The sequence below is a fragment of the Desmodus rotundus genome, chromosome 9 (assembly GCF_022682495.2).
Source record: "Desmodus rotundus isolate HL8 chromosome 9, HLdesRot8A.1, whole genome shotgun sequence".
NCBI classification, from domain to species: domain Eukaryota; kingdom Metazoa; phylum Chordata; class Mammalia; order Chiroptera; family Phyllostomidae; genus Desmodus; species Desmodus rotundus.
Window position 1 is genome coordinate 111,877,660 of NC_071395.1, and position 11,915 is coordinate 111,889,574.

The 11,915-nt window shown below is 62.1% G+C and overlaps 1 protein-coding gene across 3 annotated transcripts in view; it reads right to left on the reverse strand.

The window, feature by feature from the left end:
- Window positions 1-11,915, reverse strand: part of TIMP2 (TIMP metallopeptidase inhibitor 2) — a 36,710-nt gene that overhangs the window by 5,629 nt on the left and 19,166 nt on the right. For all 3 annotated transcript variants that reach the window (XM_053910395.2, XM_053910394.1, XM_024553757.4), the window contains 2 exons: window positions 4,057-4,157; window positions 3,255-3,363 (listed from right to left, as the gene is read on the reverse strand). In XM_053910395.2, the coding sequence (XP_053766370.1) occupies window positions 3,255-3,363; window positions 4,057-4,157 (210 nt within the window). The remainder of the gene's footprint in view (window positions 1-3,254; window positions 3,364-4,056; window positions 4,158-11,915) is intronic.

The window sequence follows — 11,915 nt, forward strand, 5'->3', positions numbered from 1 at the left end:
AGCACCCACACTGTGTCTGGGGCGCACGGCCGCAGCACCTCACTCCTCAGTCTTCCCACCTGTAAACGGGATTGTACCAGCACCTTCCTCAGAGGGGTGGTGAGGGTTAAACGGACTCAGCGCGAAAGGCATGCAGACAGTGTCAATGCCAGGAAAAGGGCACTCCGATGTCTAGTCACAGGCAGGCGGTAAAGCCTGTAGTAGATGCCAGACTGAGGTCGCTTTACCACCCAGGAGCCCAAGCCCTCCCCCTCCTTCAGAGCTTCTGCAGCGCTGCAGTTTGGCCAGACAGCCCCTAGAGGGCAGTGTGAGGAGCCGGAGCAGGACTCCGGGGCTGCGGTTTCATGGGGCTGGTCCTCACTGACCAGCACAGAGAGAGAGGACAAGGAGAAGCCGAGCCCTGGATTTGCTGCGGCAACAAGTCCCCAGCACCGTGGGAGTTCTGTCTCCTTCCTCTTCTCTGATCGTAGTTTTCTCACCATGCGAGTAATAGATGCCATAATTTGCCAAACTGAGCCAACACCGGAAAGCAGAAAAGAGGAGACAGAAGTGGTGATAAGACGCAGGCTGATTTCCGCCCACACTGTTTCAGGCACATGCTGAGGTCGCTGCACCTGCGCCGGGCGCGCCAGCAGCCCCCTGCCTTTGCCCCTCCTGCATTCCAGCGGTGGCAGGGGTCGGGGGTCAGAGCTCTGCCTCCCGACTTTGTCCCTGTGCCTGACTCTCCACTGGATGTCACTTTTCTTACAAAAATAGTAGCTGCTGGGACCGGAAGATGGAGCGGAAAGGCAGCTGCTCTGCAAGCAGCCTGGCCGTCCCCCAAGTGATTAAACGCAGTCGCCATATGTCTCGCAATTCCGCCCCCAGGCATCCACCCAGGAGGAACGAAAACACACGTCCACGCGAAGGCTCGTGCACAAGTGTCCATAGCGACACCGTTCACGCTCACCGAGAGGTGGAAACCACCCCCCGTCCACGGAGTGATGACGGGGAGACGCAGTGTGGCGTGCCCACTCAACATCGGTGGCATGTTCTCCGGCCAGAAAAAGGCGTGACGTGCTGACGCCTGATACAGAGCGCCCGGACTTTAAACACAGAGGAGTGACCGAAGCCAGACACAGGGGGCCGTGCACCACGTGACCTCACGGGGTGAAGTCTGCAACAGGGGGCTCCGAGGAGTCGGGACTCGGGTGGGTGGCTGCTGAGAGCCGGGGTGGGGGTGGGGAGAGGGGGCTGGGCAGGCGACAGTGAAGGGCACAATGCCTCTTGCCTGGTGACAGGCACACACCTGCGTCAAGGCCAAAACCACTGACTCACACATCGCCAATGGGCGAACTGTATGGTGTGTGGATTTTCTCTCAGGAAAACTGTTAGCAAGCAGCTCTCAGAACATGTGGGATGCTCAGGAGTGCCCGTGAAAGAAGGAAAAACCTCCCATCATCCCAAAGGAGAGGAGCCAGGGTCTTGATGTAGCAACAAAGCCACCACAGAGGCAGGCGCTGAACGTGAGCACTGGGGGGAGGGAGGAAGGGAGGGAAGACCCAAGGACACATCCCAGAAGTCTCCCTCCTGCAGCAACCGGTGGGCAGGCGCACGGCCAAGGTTGGCCCCTGCACCTGTGAGGGTCTATCCCTCTTTGCCCCCGCCAAGCACCGACTCATGTTCCATTTGCCAAAACACAAAACCGGTCTCATCTTCCCTAATCTCTTCCCCTGCGCCTCCCCTGCCATGGGACCAGGTGCAGCTGTCTGGACGTCCTGAGTCCCCACTGCCCAAGCACAGGGGCAGGCCCTAGGGGCCCTGAATTTTGAATATTCTCAGTGCAAGGGGAAAAAGGCACAATCAACCTAAACAGAAGGAAATCCCTCAAGTCGTGGAGGTTTGGGTTTGGAGGTCATTTACATGACTACACTTATGCTGTGGAGCAAAACACGACGCCTGTCTCTTCCTTCTGTGTAAGGCTATGGTCCGACCCCCGCTCTCCCTGGGAGGGGGCAGGAGTGGTCCCTGCTGACCAACACAGCGCTAGCCAGGCCGGAGGCCACTAGCCACATGAGGCTGTTTGCAGGACACTTAAACCAATGGACACAAAGTCAAATTAGAGCTGAGCTCTTCAGGGGTACTAGCCCTACGCGTGGGCTGGGGGACCACACGTGGCTGCCACGCAAGGTAGCACAGAGCATTTCTTCCATCCCTGGGAGTTCTGCTGGACCAGCAGGTCTTGAGTCCGGGCAGCTCTGCCCCCCAGGGGACATTTGGTGATGTCTGGAGACCCCACAACTAGAGGGAGGATAGTACAGCAGTTAATGCGTAGAGGCCAGGGACACAGCTCAGTGTCCAGCACAGGACAGCCCCAGGAGAAGAAGGTCCGCAGGCTGAGGTAAGCCCCGCCCCACTCCCGGGGGCAGCCTGGGGCAGGCAGCAGGGGTAGGAGAAAGCCAGGGGAAATGCTTTCGTTTCAGAATCCGGTATAAACAAAGCAGATGCGACAATAACCCATGGGGGCCACCAGACAATGGAACACTCTTCCGCCTTAGAGAGGCAGGAATCCCAGCCCCCACTGCAGCACGGAGGGACCTGGAGTGACACTGCCACATGCGAGAGGACAAACCCTACATGATCCCACCTAGAAGAGTCAGATTCTCAGATTCACGGAGACAGAAAGTAGGTGGTGGGTGCTGGGGGCCGGGGGAGGGGCGGTGAGTGGTGCTTCACGGGGACAGAGCTTCAGTTTGGGGAAAATAAAGTTCTGGAGACGGTGGTGGTGACGGTCGCACAGCCACGTGAAGACACCTAATGCCACTGAGCTGGGCACTTAAGACGGTTAAAATGGTCAACTCTATGTGACGTGTATTTTACCACAATAACAAAATAAACAGAGACGCCGAACGTAGGAGCCGGGAAAGTGGCGTGCGTGGTGATGGGCATGGTGATTCATAAGGACGCCCACAGCTTTCAAACAAGGTCTCAGCTCTCCCTCCCGCCTCCCTTTCGGGAACAAAAGGCAAAACTCTCACCTCTGTCCCTACCGGAGCTCAAATCTCCTACCGGTTACTGTTTCTTCCCGCCAAGCCCCCGGCCCCACTACTGCAGTGGGGGAACGTGGCTGGGAGGGGTGGTAGGCGAGGGTGCGCCAGGAGTTCTGGGAAAAGGCAGGGTGGCGCAGAGGTTCCCCGCTGGCTGCTCCTCCTGCTCCACACCTCCCGCCCCGGACGGCCTCCAGCAACACTCTGCGTCCACACCCACACACATACCGGCAATGAGATACTCCTTCTTTCCTCCGACGTCCAGGGAGACCCCGCAGATGGCGGAGGAGGGGGCCGTGTAGATAAACTCGATGTCCTTGTCGGGTCCTTTGAACATCTGGAGGACGAGGATGAGGAAAGGTAAGCAGAAGGGGCTGCGCAGCCAGCGGGGTTGATTCTGCCCAGGATTGGGTGGGGGCCCCACCTGCACCGAGAGATGGGCAGGAGACACCCATTCCGACCGCACAGCGATGCTTGGCAGTGGCTCACCGCTTAGTGTGGCGCTGTCTGCAGGCTGGGGGCATTGCCGCCTAGAGGGACCCGACCCCTCTTGGGCACCCCCTGTGTGCCCCATGCTACCAACAAGGTCCCCTCAGAACCTCTGCAAGGGGCTTGTGTGTCTCCAAGTGACTGTGCCCAACACGAAGGATGGCTGCCTTCGAACCCCACCCCGTGAGAGCACAGGCCCAGATGGGCATCACAGAATGTTCCGTAGAACCTACAGCGGACGTGGTGACTGGACCTGAGGGCACGCCATGCTTTTTACCCATCGAAACGAAGGGAACACATTTCGGAACTACCCCAGCTGATGGGGCCACACCACGCCCCCACAGCCTGTCAGGCAAGTACAGACGAAGGGACGCTTGATCAGCCTGTGCCTGATGCCCTTACTGTCTGCTCCAAGGATGGCTGGACTTTGTCCAGGAATCCAGCAGCACCCCAAGACAGGGGTGGGGGCACACTTCCGAACAGTGTCCGACCTCTGGGGACCCAGCCTCACTCCCCGCCCTCCAGCAGCTTGGCCCCTTACCTTGATCTGCTTGATCTCGTACTCGATCCTCTTGATGGGGTTGCCGTAGATGTCGTTACCCGACCCCACCTCCTTCTCGCCGACCACCTTGGCCCTGATCACTGCAATGCAGAGAGACGCGGAAGTGAGCGGAGCTGTCATACCCCGTCCTGGCTCAAAGGACGGGGAACGGGCAGGAGGCGAGGGGCACGAGGACCTGGGCCCCAGCAGAGCCCTGGATGCCACACGAGCCGAGCAGGCAGTCCAAGTGATGGCACGGAGATGCCTCCTAGCTCCTGGAGTCTTCAGCAAAGGGCCCAGTGGATCCCTAGGCTCGCTGCCGGTTTTGGGGCAGACATCAATCGGAACAAAGCCCTCTGTGGCCGCGGGGTTTGGGTTTGAGTGCCTTGGGGCCTTTCCATGTTCTCCCAGGTGCCCGCCATGGTGGCTGGGGGGGAGGGGAGCAAACAGATCAGCCCAGGTCCCTGTCACGAGCTCGAATGCCTAGACTCCCCCATCTGCCATCCATCTGCCACCCACCAGCAAAGGCCTTTCCAGGCTGAACTAGAGGGCTAGGGGCCACCTCCCAGAGGCCCCACCCCGTGGAGGTCTGGGGGCTTGAATCTAAAAGGTCTCCCCTGCTCCACTGTCCCCCAATCTGTCCTAAAAGTGTCCCCGAGAAATGCCCTACGGACAGTCTTCGTAATAACAAATGCAGCATCATGAGCGTGACAGAAGGGGCAGAGCATTTTAAGGAAAGGGCGCTGAGCTGGGTGCGGGAGCGCTCATGCTCACATGGCAGGCCTAAGGGACACGTGCCCAGCAAGGAGGCCAAGAGGGAAGAAAGACGATCCTGGGCCAGGACGCAGGACGAAGGACAGGGGAAGAGGTCAGACTGGAAAGGTCCCAGAATGTCCCCAAGTGCCCTCGGCCGCTCAGGAGCCCCGCACTGCAGGGCTTCCTCCCAGCTCGGAGGCGGGGACCACGCTCCACCCCGTCACCTGACACTGTCACTGGGCACAGCCACTCTCCTTCCACTGAGAGGCTTATCAGCTGAGGCCACAAACTGCTCTAATGGCTTTAAAAGCCTCGCCCTGCAAGCTGCAACTGTGTGGGGCCGCTCTGGGGAGGATCACCTTGCTGTGGATGTGACGGAAATTAGAAATAAGGAGCAGACAGCTCCCCTCAGAAGGGAGCTTCCCCCCTCCCCCCGCCCCAGCAGGCAGCTCAGGTCCCCACAGAGCAGCGAGGCCCAGGTACCTGGGTCCCTCGTCTGTGCCCATGGCCCTGGACACCAGAGGGGCCCTCCGAACCTTGGCCTGGCACCAGAGCCCCTGCCAGGGCCCCACCATGCCTGTCCAGGCCAAACTCAGTCTTGTGTCTTCTGTTGGGGCTGAGTCACAACCGGTCCCGGCCACAGGTTCCTGTTTCCCAGACCAAGCCAGAGCCCGACCTGCAAAGTCACATCTAGGAACCACCACCCAGTGGGCCACCCCCGAACAGAGGGCTCTGCTCTTGGCTGCAGGTCACCCCGTTTCCCGCATCCTCTCCCATTCGAGCACCAGGCAGGAGTCTTTTCATAGCCCCGACCCTTCCAGCTCAAACAGCCACATCAGCTGCTCGCTGCCCTGTCTGAACTAGGAAATGCTCTGCAGCCTGGTGCCCCACTACCGCTACGTCAGCTGCCTCGGTGGCCCCCGCTCTGCGGTCCCACCAGTCCACAATATTCCCCCAAGCCTGGACCTGCCCCAGGGCGTCCCCACCTCTGGACACACAGCTTTCTTGTGTGCGCCATCCCCTCCTCCCTGCCTGGAGAGCAGCTATGCATCCTTCAAGGCCCAGCTGGAATCGCCCTTCCTTGTCCCCTGACCCCTGCCCACCTGGGAAACCCCGCCGGGCCATCCCGCAGAGAGCACCTGTCTGCCTGTCTGCCCAGGGCCCCGGCGCCCCAAGCAGGCCCAGGACAGCTCCCGCCCAGACGTGAGGGAACGTGTGCTGGACCTGCAACAGGCGGGTCGGCAGCGGGGCAGGGTGGTCTGGGGTCCCTCTCACCACCTGCCTAACCTGCACCTTGTGGCCGCCATGCCGCACCTGCCAGGGTTCCTGCCAACCCGTCATCATAGCAGAGAGTCACTTCCCTAAGTGTCCTGTGGCGTCGTCACCAGCTCACGATGCCAACGACCCGGGGGCAGCCAGAGGAGACGCCGGTGCAGAAGGGACAGTGCTGCCGGCTGAGCAGGGACTCGCCGGAACTGCCTCCCAGAGGCCCGCTGACCTGCAGCTGTGTGGGGCAGAGCAGGCGCACGACAGACACCTCGCAGTGACCAGAAACATGGCGAGATCAGCTGCCAGACCGCCGGGAGGCCCCAGTGCGTCTTCCTCCTGCAGCGGCCCCTCCGCTCCCAGGCAGGGAGATCATGGGAAAGGGGCCCCACGCGTGTGTGGTCCCAGGGAAGGCAGCCACGACCCCCGGTGCCTTCGCTGGGTGGGGCGAGGACGGGCTTCGTGGTGTGTGTGACACAGACCTGACACACGGCCACATCTAGTTCAGGCCGACAGAATGGGACAGACTGCAGAGGGCACCGAGGGGACCGAGGAGACCTCTCCCCCTCCCTGGGTGACAGCTGTGTCCCACTGGCCCCGTCCTGGTCTCGCTGGGGTTGACTCAACCCCAAGTCTGTGCTGGACGCAGCTCCTGGACGTACTGCTTAGTTCTGGGGCTGCAGACCACATGCCTTCTTTCTGCAAATTGTCGGCCCAGGAGAGGCTGTGGGTCCAGCGGCCAGGGCTGACCTGTGGGGCCGGCACGAGACTGCTAACCGGCACTGAGGTTGCCAGTGGCTTGCAGAAATGGGGGCAGGGGCCAGCAGGACCTCCAACTCAGCTGGTCCAAGCGGAACGAGAATTCAGATTCTTCGGGGTCTCCCTGAACTCTGGGTGGGAACCTCCTCCCCACATTGCAAAATGAGAGCTAATGGGAATCGAGACAGGCAGAGAAGGGCCAGTTCTAGGGAAACCACCCCACCCCAAATGCATCAACACCTTCTAGCCACGAAGCCGGGGGGTTGGCCACACTCCCGTCCCGACGGTGCCAGGGACTGGCCATCTGGGGTCAGCACTCTGGGGGGGGGGGCGCAGACACAAGGCTGTGCCCAAGGATCCCACCTGTAAAGGGAGGCGGCTGATGGGGGAGCGAGGGCAGGCGGGGGCGGCGTCACGCTGGCCCCCAGCCAGCTCTGACCCTTGCCTTCTGGATGGTCTTCTATGCCGAACTCAGAGCTCAGGATGGGGCTGCCTTTCAAGGGCACACCCGACAAGCACGGGCCGCACCGGTGGTCCCAAGGCCGAAGGGAGGGAGGGAGGTGTGGGCGGTTCTTCAGTCAGACCCTGGGAGCACCCAAGCCGGGCAAGACGATGGGCAAAGGACCAGAACACAGCAGTGCCGCTTCCAGCTGCCAGCGATGGGACGGGAGGGAGGCAAGGAGAGCCCTCCAATAACATGCGTGTCCTGCACCCAAGGTGACCGGCGTCCCTGGGAGCTCCGGGGCGGAGGCCTCGCTGGGTCTCAGGCCACTTATAGAACAGGGCTGGGGAAGAGCACAGGGACCCGAAGGACCTTCTGGGAAGAAATTAAAATCCAGGCCAGGTCCAGGCACATGTCTGCTGAACACCTACTATGTGTTGGGTCTGGTGTTGGGGCCTGGGGGTGGGGCAGATGGGCTCCTGCTCTGCCCCACCACCCCGCTGCAGGGGCCAGAGGGAGCAGGAGGAGGGAGAGTCTTCGTACAGATTCGGGTTCTACTTTGCTCCCCGGAATCACGGCCTCTCCCTGGGCTGCTGATTTTTTTCTTCTTTCCCTTCTGCCGCTAACACGACATCTGGGTTTGCGATCAAGGGTGACCCACTGGCTGATGAACTCACCGCCAGATGTCGGCTACTGGAATGCACGCTTGTCCACTCAATTCAAAGCACACGCAACCACAGACCCCGCCCCCACCCTGGGCCGTGGACACCACATGAAGTCACTTCCCCCAGCTAGCAGCCTGCAAAAACAATCGCCTATGCAGCCGCCAGATCGGGGATGGAAAAGAACGGGCGGGTGGAAAGTCAAGACCGCGGACGACGGTCCAAAGAATACAGGCTACGTTTAGCCCGCGGGAGATGACAAGCACCCCGGGAAAAACCCGCAGAGGCCAGACTGCCAGCAGCTGTCCTGAGGGGCAGGGGGACAGTGAGCGGCCTTGCTGGAAACCTCGGGTGTCCCCAGAACATGATGTGGCTTCTTGGGCCAGCCCAGGCCGAGACTCATGTCCCCTCCCCCGTCCAACACCCACCCCATGGCCGAGTCCTACGTGTCTGGGGAAGCTCCATGGAGCCACGGAGAAGAAGATCAGCCCGTGCGTGCTCACTGAAGTGTCTTTATTGTCCTGCCCCAGCCCAGCTGCTCTTGGGGTGACCCTGCGTGACATTTGCAGTTTACCCTGAGGGACTTTCCCAGCAGGCACGAACTCCCACCCCAAGGCCAGGTGAGCCTGTGGGTGTGGACATGTGACTCCCAGACAGTCCCAGCCCTGTCCCTGGCCCGCAGCACGCCTGACTCCCAGCCCCCAGGGCCTGCTGAAGCACAGCTGCTGGTGGAGGAAAAAATCACCCGTTTGCCTGGACCACGTGCGAGAACCCCAGGATTCGGAAAAACATCCGTCTCACGGAAGGTCCCGGGTCATCTGAGCCTGGCGAGTGCACTGACTCAGCCCGGCCGGGCTGGCCTGCAGCATCTCAGTGTCAGTGCCGGCACCGCCCCGCCCAGCCCCCCTCCTGCAGCATCCAGCTCGGACCCGGGAGGCACGTGTGGGCAGGAACAGGGTGCTCTTGGGTCCTGGTATCAGCCCTTTGGAAAATGCACAGAGGTCCCTCCAACGAGGGCCCACGCTGCATGCCCTTCACAGCAGGGAGGGGGACAGAGGCGCCTGTAACTGGCCGGAACATTTGCCAAAGCCCCTGCCAGCCTGAGTGCGGGGGGCCGTCCTGCTGCCGCGACTGAACCACCGGCGGCCTGGAGCACCGAGGGCCTTGGTTCGAAAGCAGGGGCAGCCGCGTCACTCACAGGGGCTGCCGGCTGCAGAGAAGGACCCCGCGTTTCTGAGCTGCGATGATGAGGATGTGCTCTGTGCGTCCTGTGGTCCGTTTCTGTACCCCAGGTCGATGACCCGCTGACTGGTCCAGAGGGCTTCTGAAAGCAACGACTTTCTCCCACAGGAGATCCAGCATGGGGGGGGGACCCTGGGCTCCCTGAGGGTGCCCAGCTCTGCTGGGGTCCTTGGGGGCCAGAGGGTCCACACAGCTGTCTGCACCTCCAAAGCAGGGGAGCATAGCCATTCGTGCCCTCTAACCACAGCGCCACCGGAGTCCTCACCAGCCTGCAACCAGCTCCCACGGATGCCACCGGAGAGGAGGGGCCCCTCCCCGCGGTTACTGAGGGTCTCTGCTCACAGGCCACTGCAGCACCTCTGGGGGCTTTGGGGGCTCAGCAAAGCCAGCTTTGCCCCTTTCCAACGGGACTGAGCCTGCTCCCTGAGCGGGTGGGCTGACCTGGCCAACTGGAGGGGCTGGCAGCTGAGAGAGGGGACCCCGCACAGCAGCGAGCACAGACCCGCCCTGACCCCGGGTGTGCGGCCACGCCCCTGAACTGCAGGAGGAGACCGGGAGCGGTGGGGCAGCCTGGGACAGGTCACAGGGAGCGAGTGCTGTCAGCGCGGGCTCCCGGCCTGGCAGTCCGCGCGAGTGTCCAGCCCCACTCACCCCTCCAGCCCCCACCCGTTCCCAGGTGCCCTCAGTAGACATGGTCCGGGGGCTGTCCCCGGGCACTCAGCTCTGCCTCCCCCAGCCTCCGTGCTGGGCCCCTCTCGGTCAGCAGTGGAGCAGACCTCCTCCAAGTCCGCTCCTTTTAGGGAAATGAGGAAAGAAGGGGGCTGTCAGTAATTAAAAACAGCCCTGTGCTGCTGCGGGGAGACAAGGGCTTCCTGTGTCCCTGCAGCAGCGGCTGTGAGAGACCAGACCCACCTCCCGTCCCTGCAAACCTCCGTCCCCAGGAACCAGCCCCTGTACCCACTGCAGGGGCAGGGCTGTGCCTCTCCAGGGCAAAAGCAGGACTTGGCCAGTGTGGCTCAGAGTGGATGGGTTTTGGGGTTGAGGGCCGGGCAGGCTGGGTGTTGGGGGTGCGGCCCCTCCCTGGACCACTCTGCCCATGCGCCTGGTACCTGGGGGTTTGCCAGGCCTGCCTAGTGCTGTTCAAGATTCTAGTGCACACGTGAGCTGCTGTCCACTGGATGCCTGTCTCCATGGAGACCAGCTCTCCCACCTCCATTTCCTGTCCATTTGCTCCCCACCCCCGACCTGGAGCAGGAGGGGCCAGTCTCCTCCAAGCGCCTGCTCTGCAGAGTGGAGCAGCAGCTCCACCCCCGCTGCCCTCGCTGCCCTCGCGGATCCTGGCACGACCTGACAACAGCCCGGGTGCCCTCCTCCCCCCTCCGTGCGGGCCCAGCGGGATCTCATGCCAGAACCTTTGGTCACAGTCCCAAAGCCTTGGGCTCAGCCCTTCCCATTCACGTGCTGCTGAATCATTTGAAAAAAATGCGCCCCGTCCTGGGAGGATTTGCTGAGAACAGGGCGTCTTTGTGGAGGGGCTGCCGCTCTCACTTTCTCCTCCGAGGCCTGAGGGGCAGCCAAGCTCAGCCCTGCAAACCCTGAGCCTGGAGCTGGAGCGCACTGGGGCAAGGAAGGGGCCTGGACAGGCACGGAGGAATGACCCTGAGGCCCCTCTACTCTCCCCACGCACGGGCTGAGGGAGGGGCCCAGAGAGCTGGGGCCTGGGGACTGCTGGACACCGAGGGGCAGCACATCCAGCCCACGCTGCGGCCAGAGGGCCGAGGCCTCCGGCAGGGCTGACACCGAGGGCTGGGCCCGCGGCTTAGACCCAGCAGCACCAACGGTGTGGAGGATTCGGAGACCTGCGGCCTGCGGGCTGACCCCCGTCCACTGCGTCCCTCAGTCAGGAGGCAGACACGGGGACCTAAGGCTGGAATCTCAGTGTCCACCAGGGAGAAAGCCTGCACAGACGGTGGCAGCCTCTTCCCGCTCCCCGGAAGTACGGACGGCCCCCAACTTTGAAAACCTGTTTTCCCGTTATCTTACAGTTCTGAGATCCTAGACTTCACCCCATACGCTACGGCCGTGCACCTGGCCGGGCAGGGGAGGGGACAGGTGTGACAGCTTGCAGAGCAGCACACGGCACGCAGGGTCACATCCCGAAACAGACGATGCCCGTGAGCCCAGCAGGTGCAGGAGAGGCCCTGCCATCACGGGGTGAACTGCTGTCCCTGACGCTCCCATCCTGGCGCCCACTGGACACCAGTGGCCTGCACCTGCCTACGGACCCTGGACGTCAGCAGCACCCACAGCCAACGCTGCTGTCCCCCAGAAACACCTTGGACAGACAGTGCGACCCACCTGCCACCAGACAGGCCGCGGACACCTTCCTGAGTCCCCACAGTCTGGGCCGAAAGCAGGGCTGCAAGGAAGTGACTGCACAAGGAAGGTTCTAATAAATGCAGAGTGAGACGGGAAGAGGGAAGCTGCCCCCAAATGTGGAAGCAGAGGCCTAACGCTCATGGAAAGCTCTAGAAGACACAGGAGGAAGGCCTGTGGGGGAGGGCCTGAGAGGAGCTTCATGGGACGAGGGCCCACCCAGCTGCGTGTCCAGGGTCCTCGAGGCCACCAGAGCTCTGGGGAGATCTTCCAGGTGCTGCTCCCCAGGGCCCCGGCACCTCGGTCCCGCCGCACCCAAGTGACCAACAGGAGCGAAGGGGGGCCCTCACAGAGAC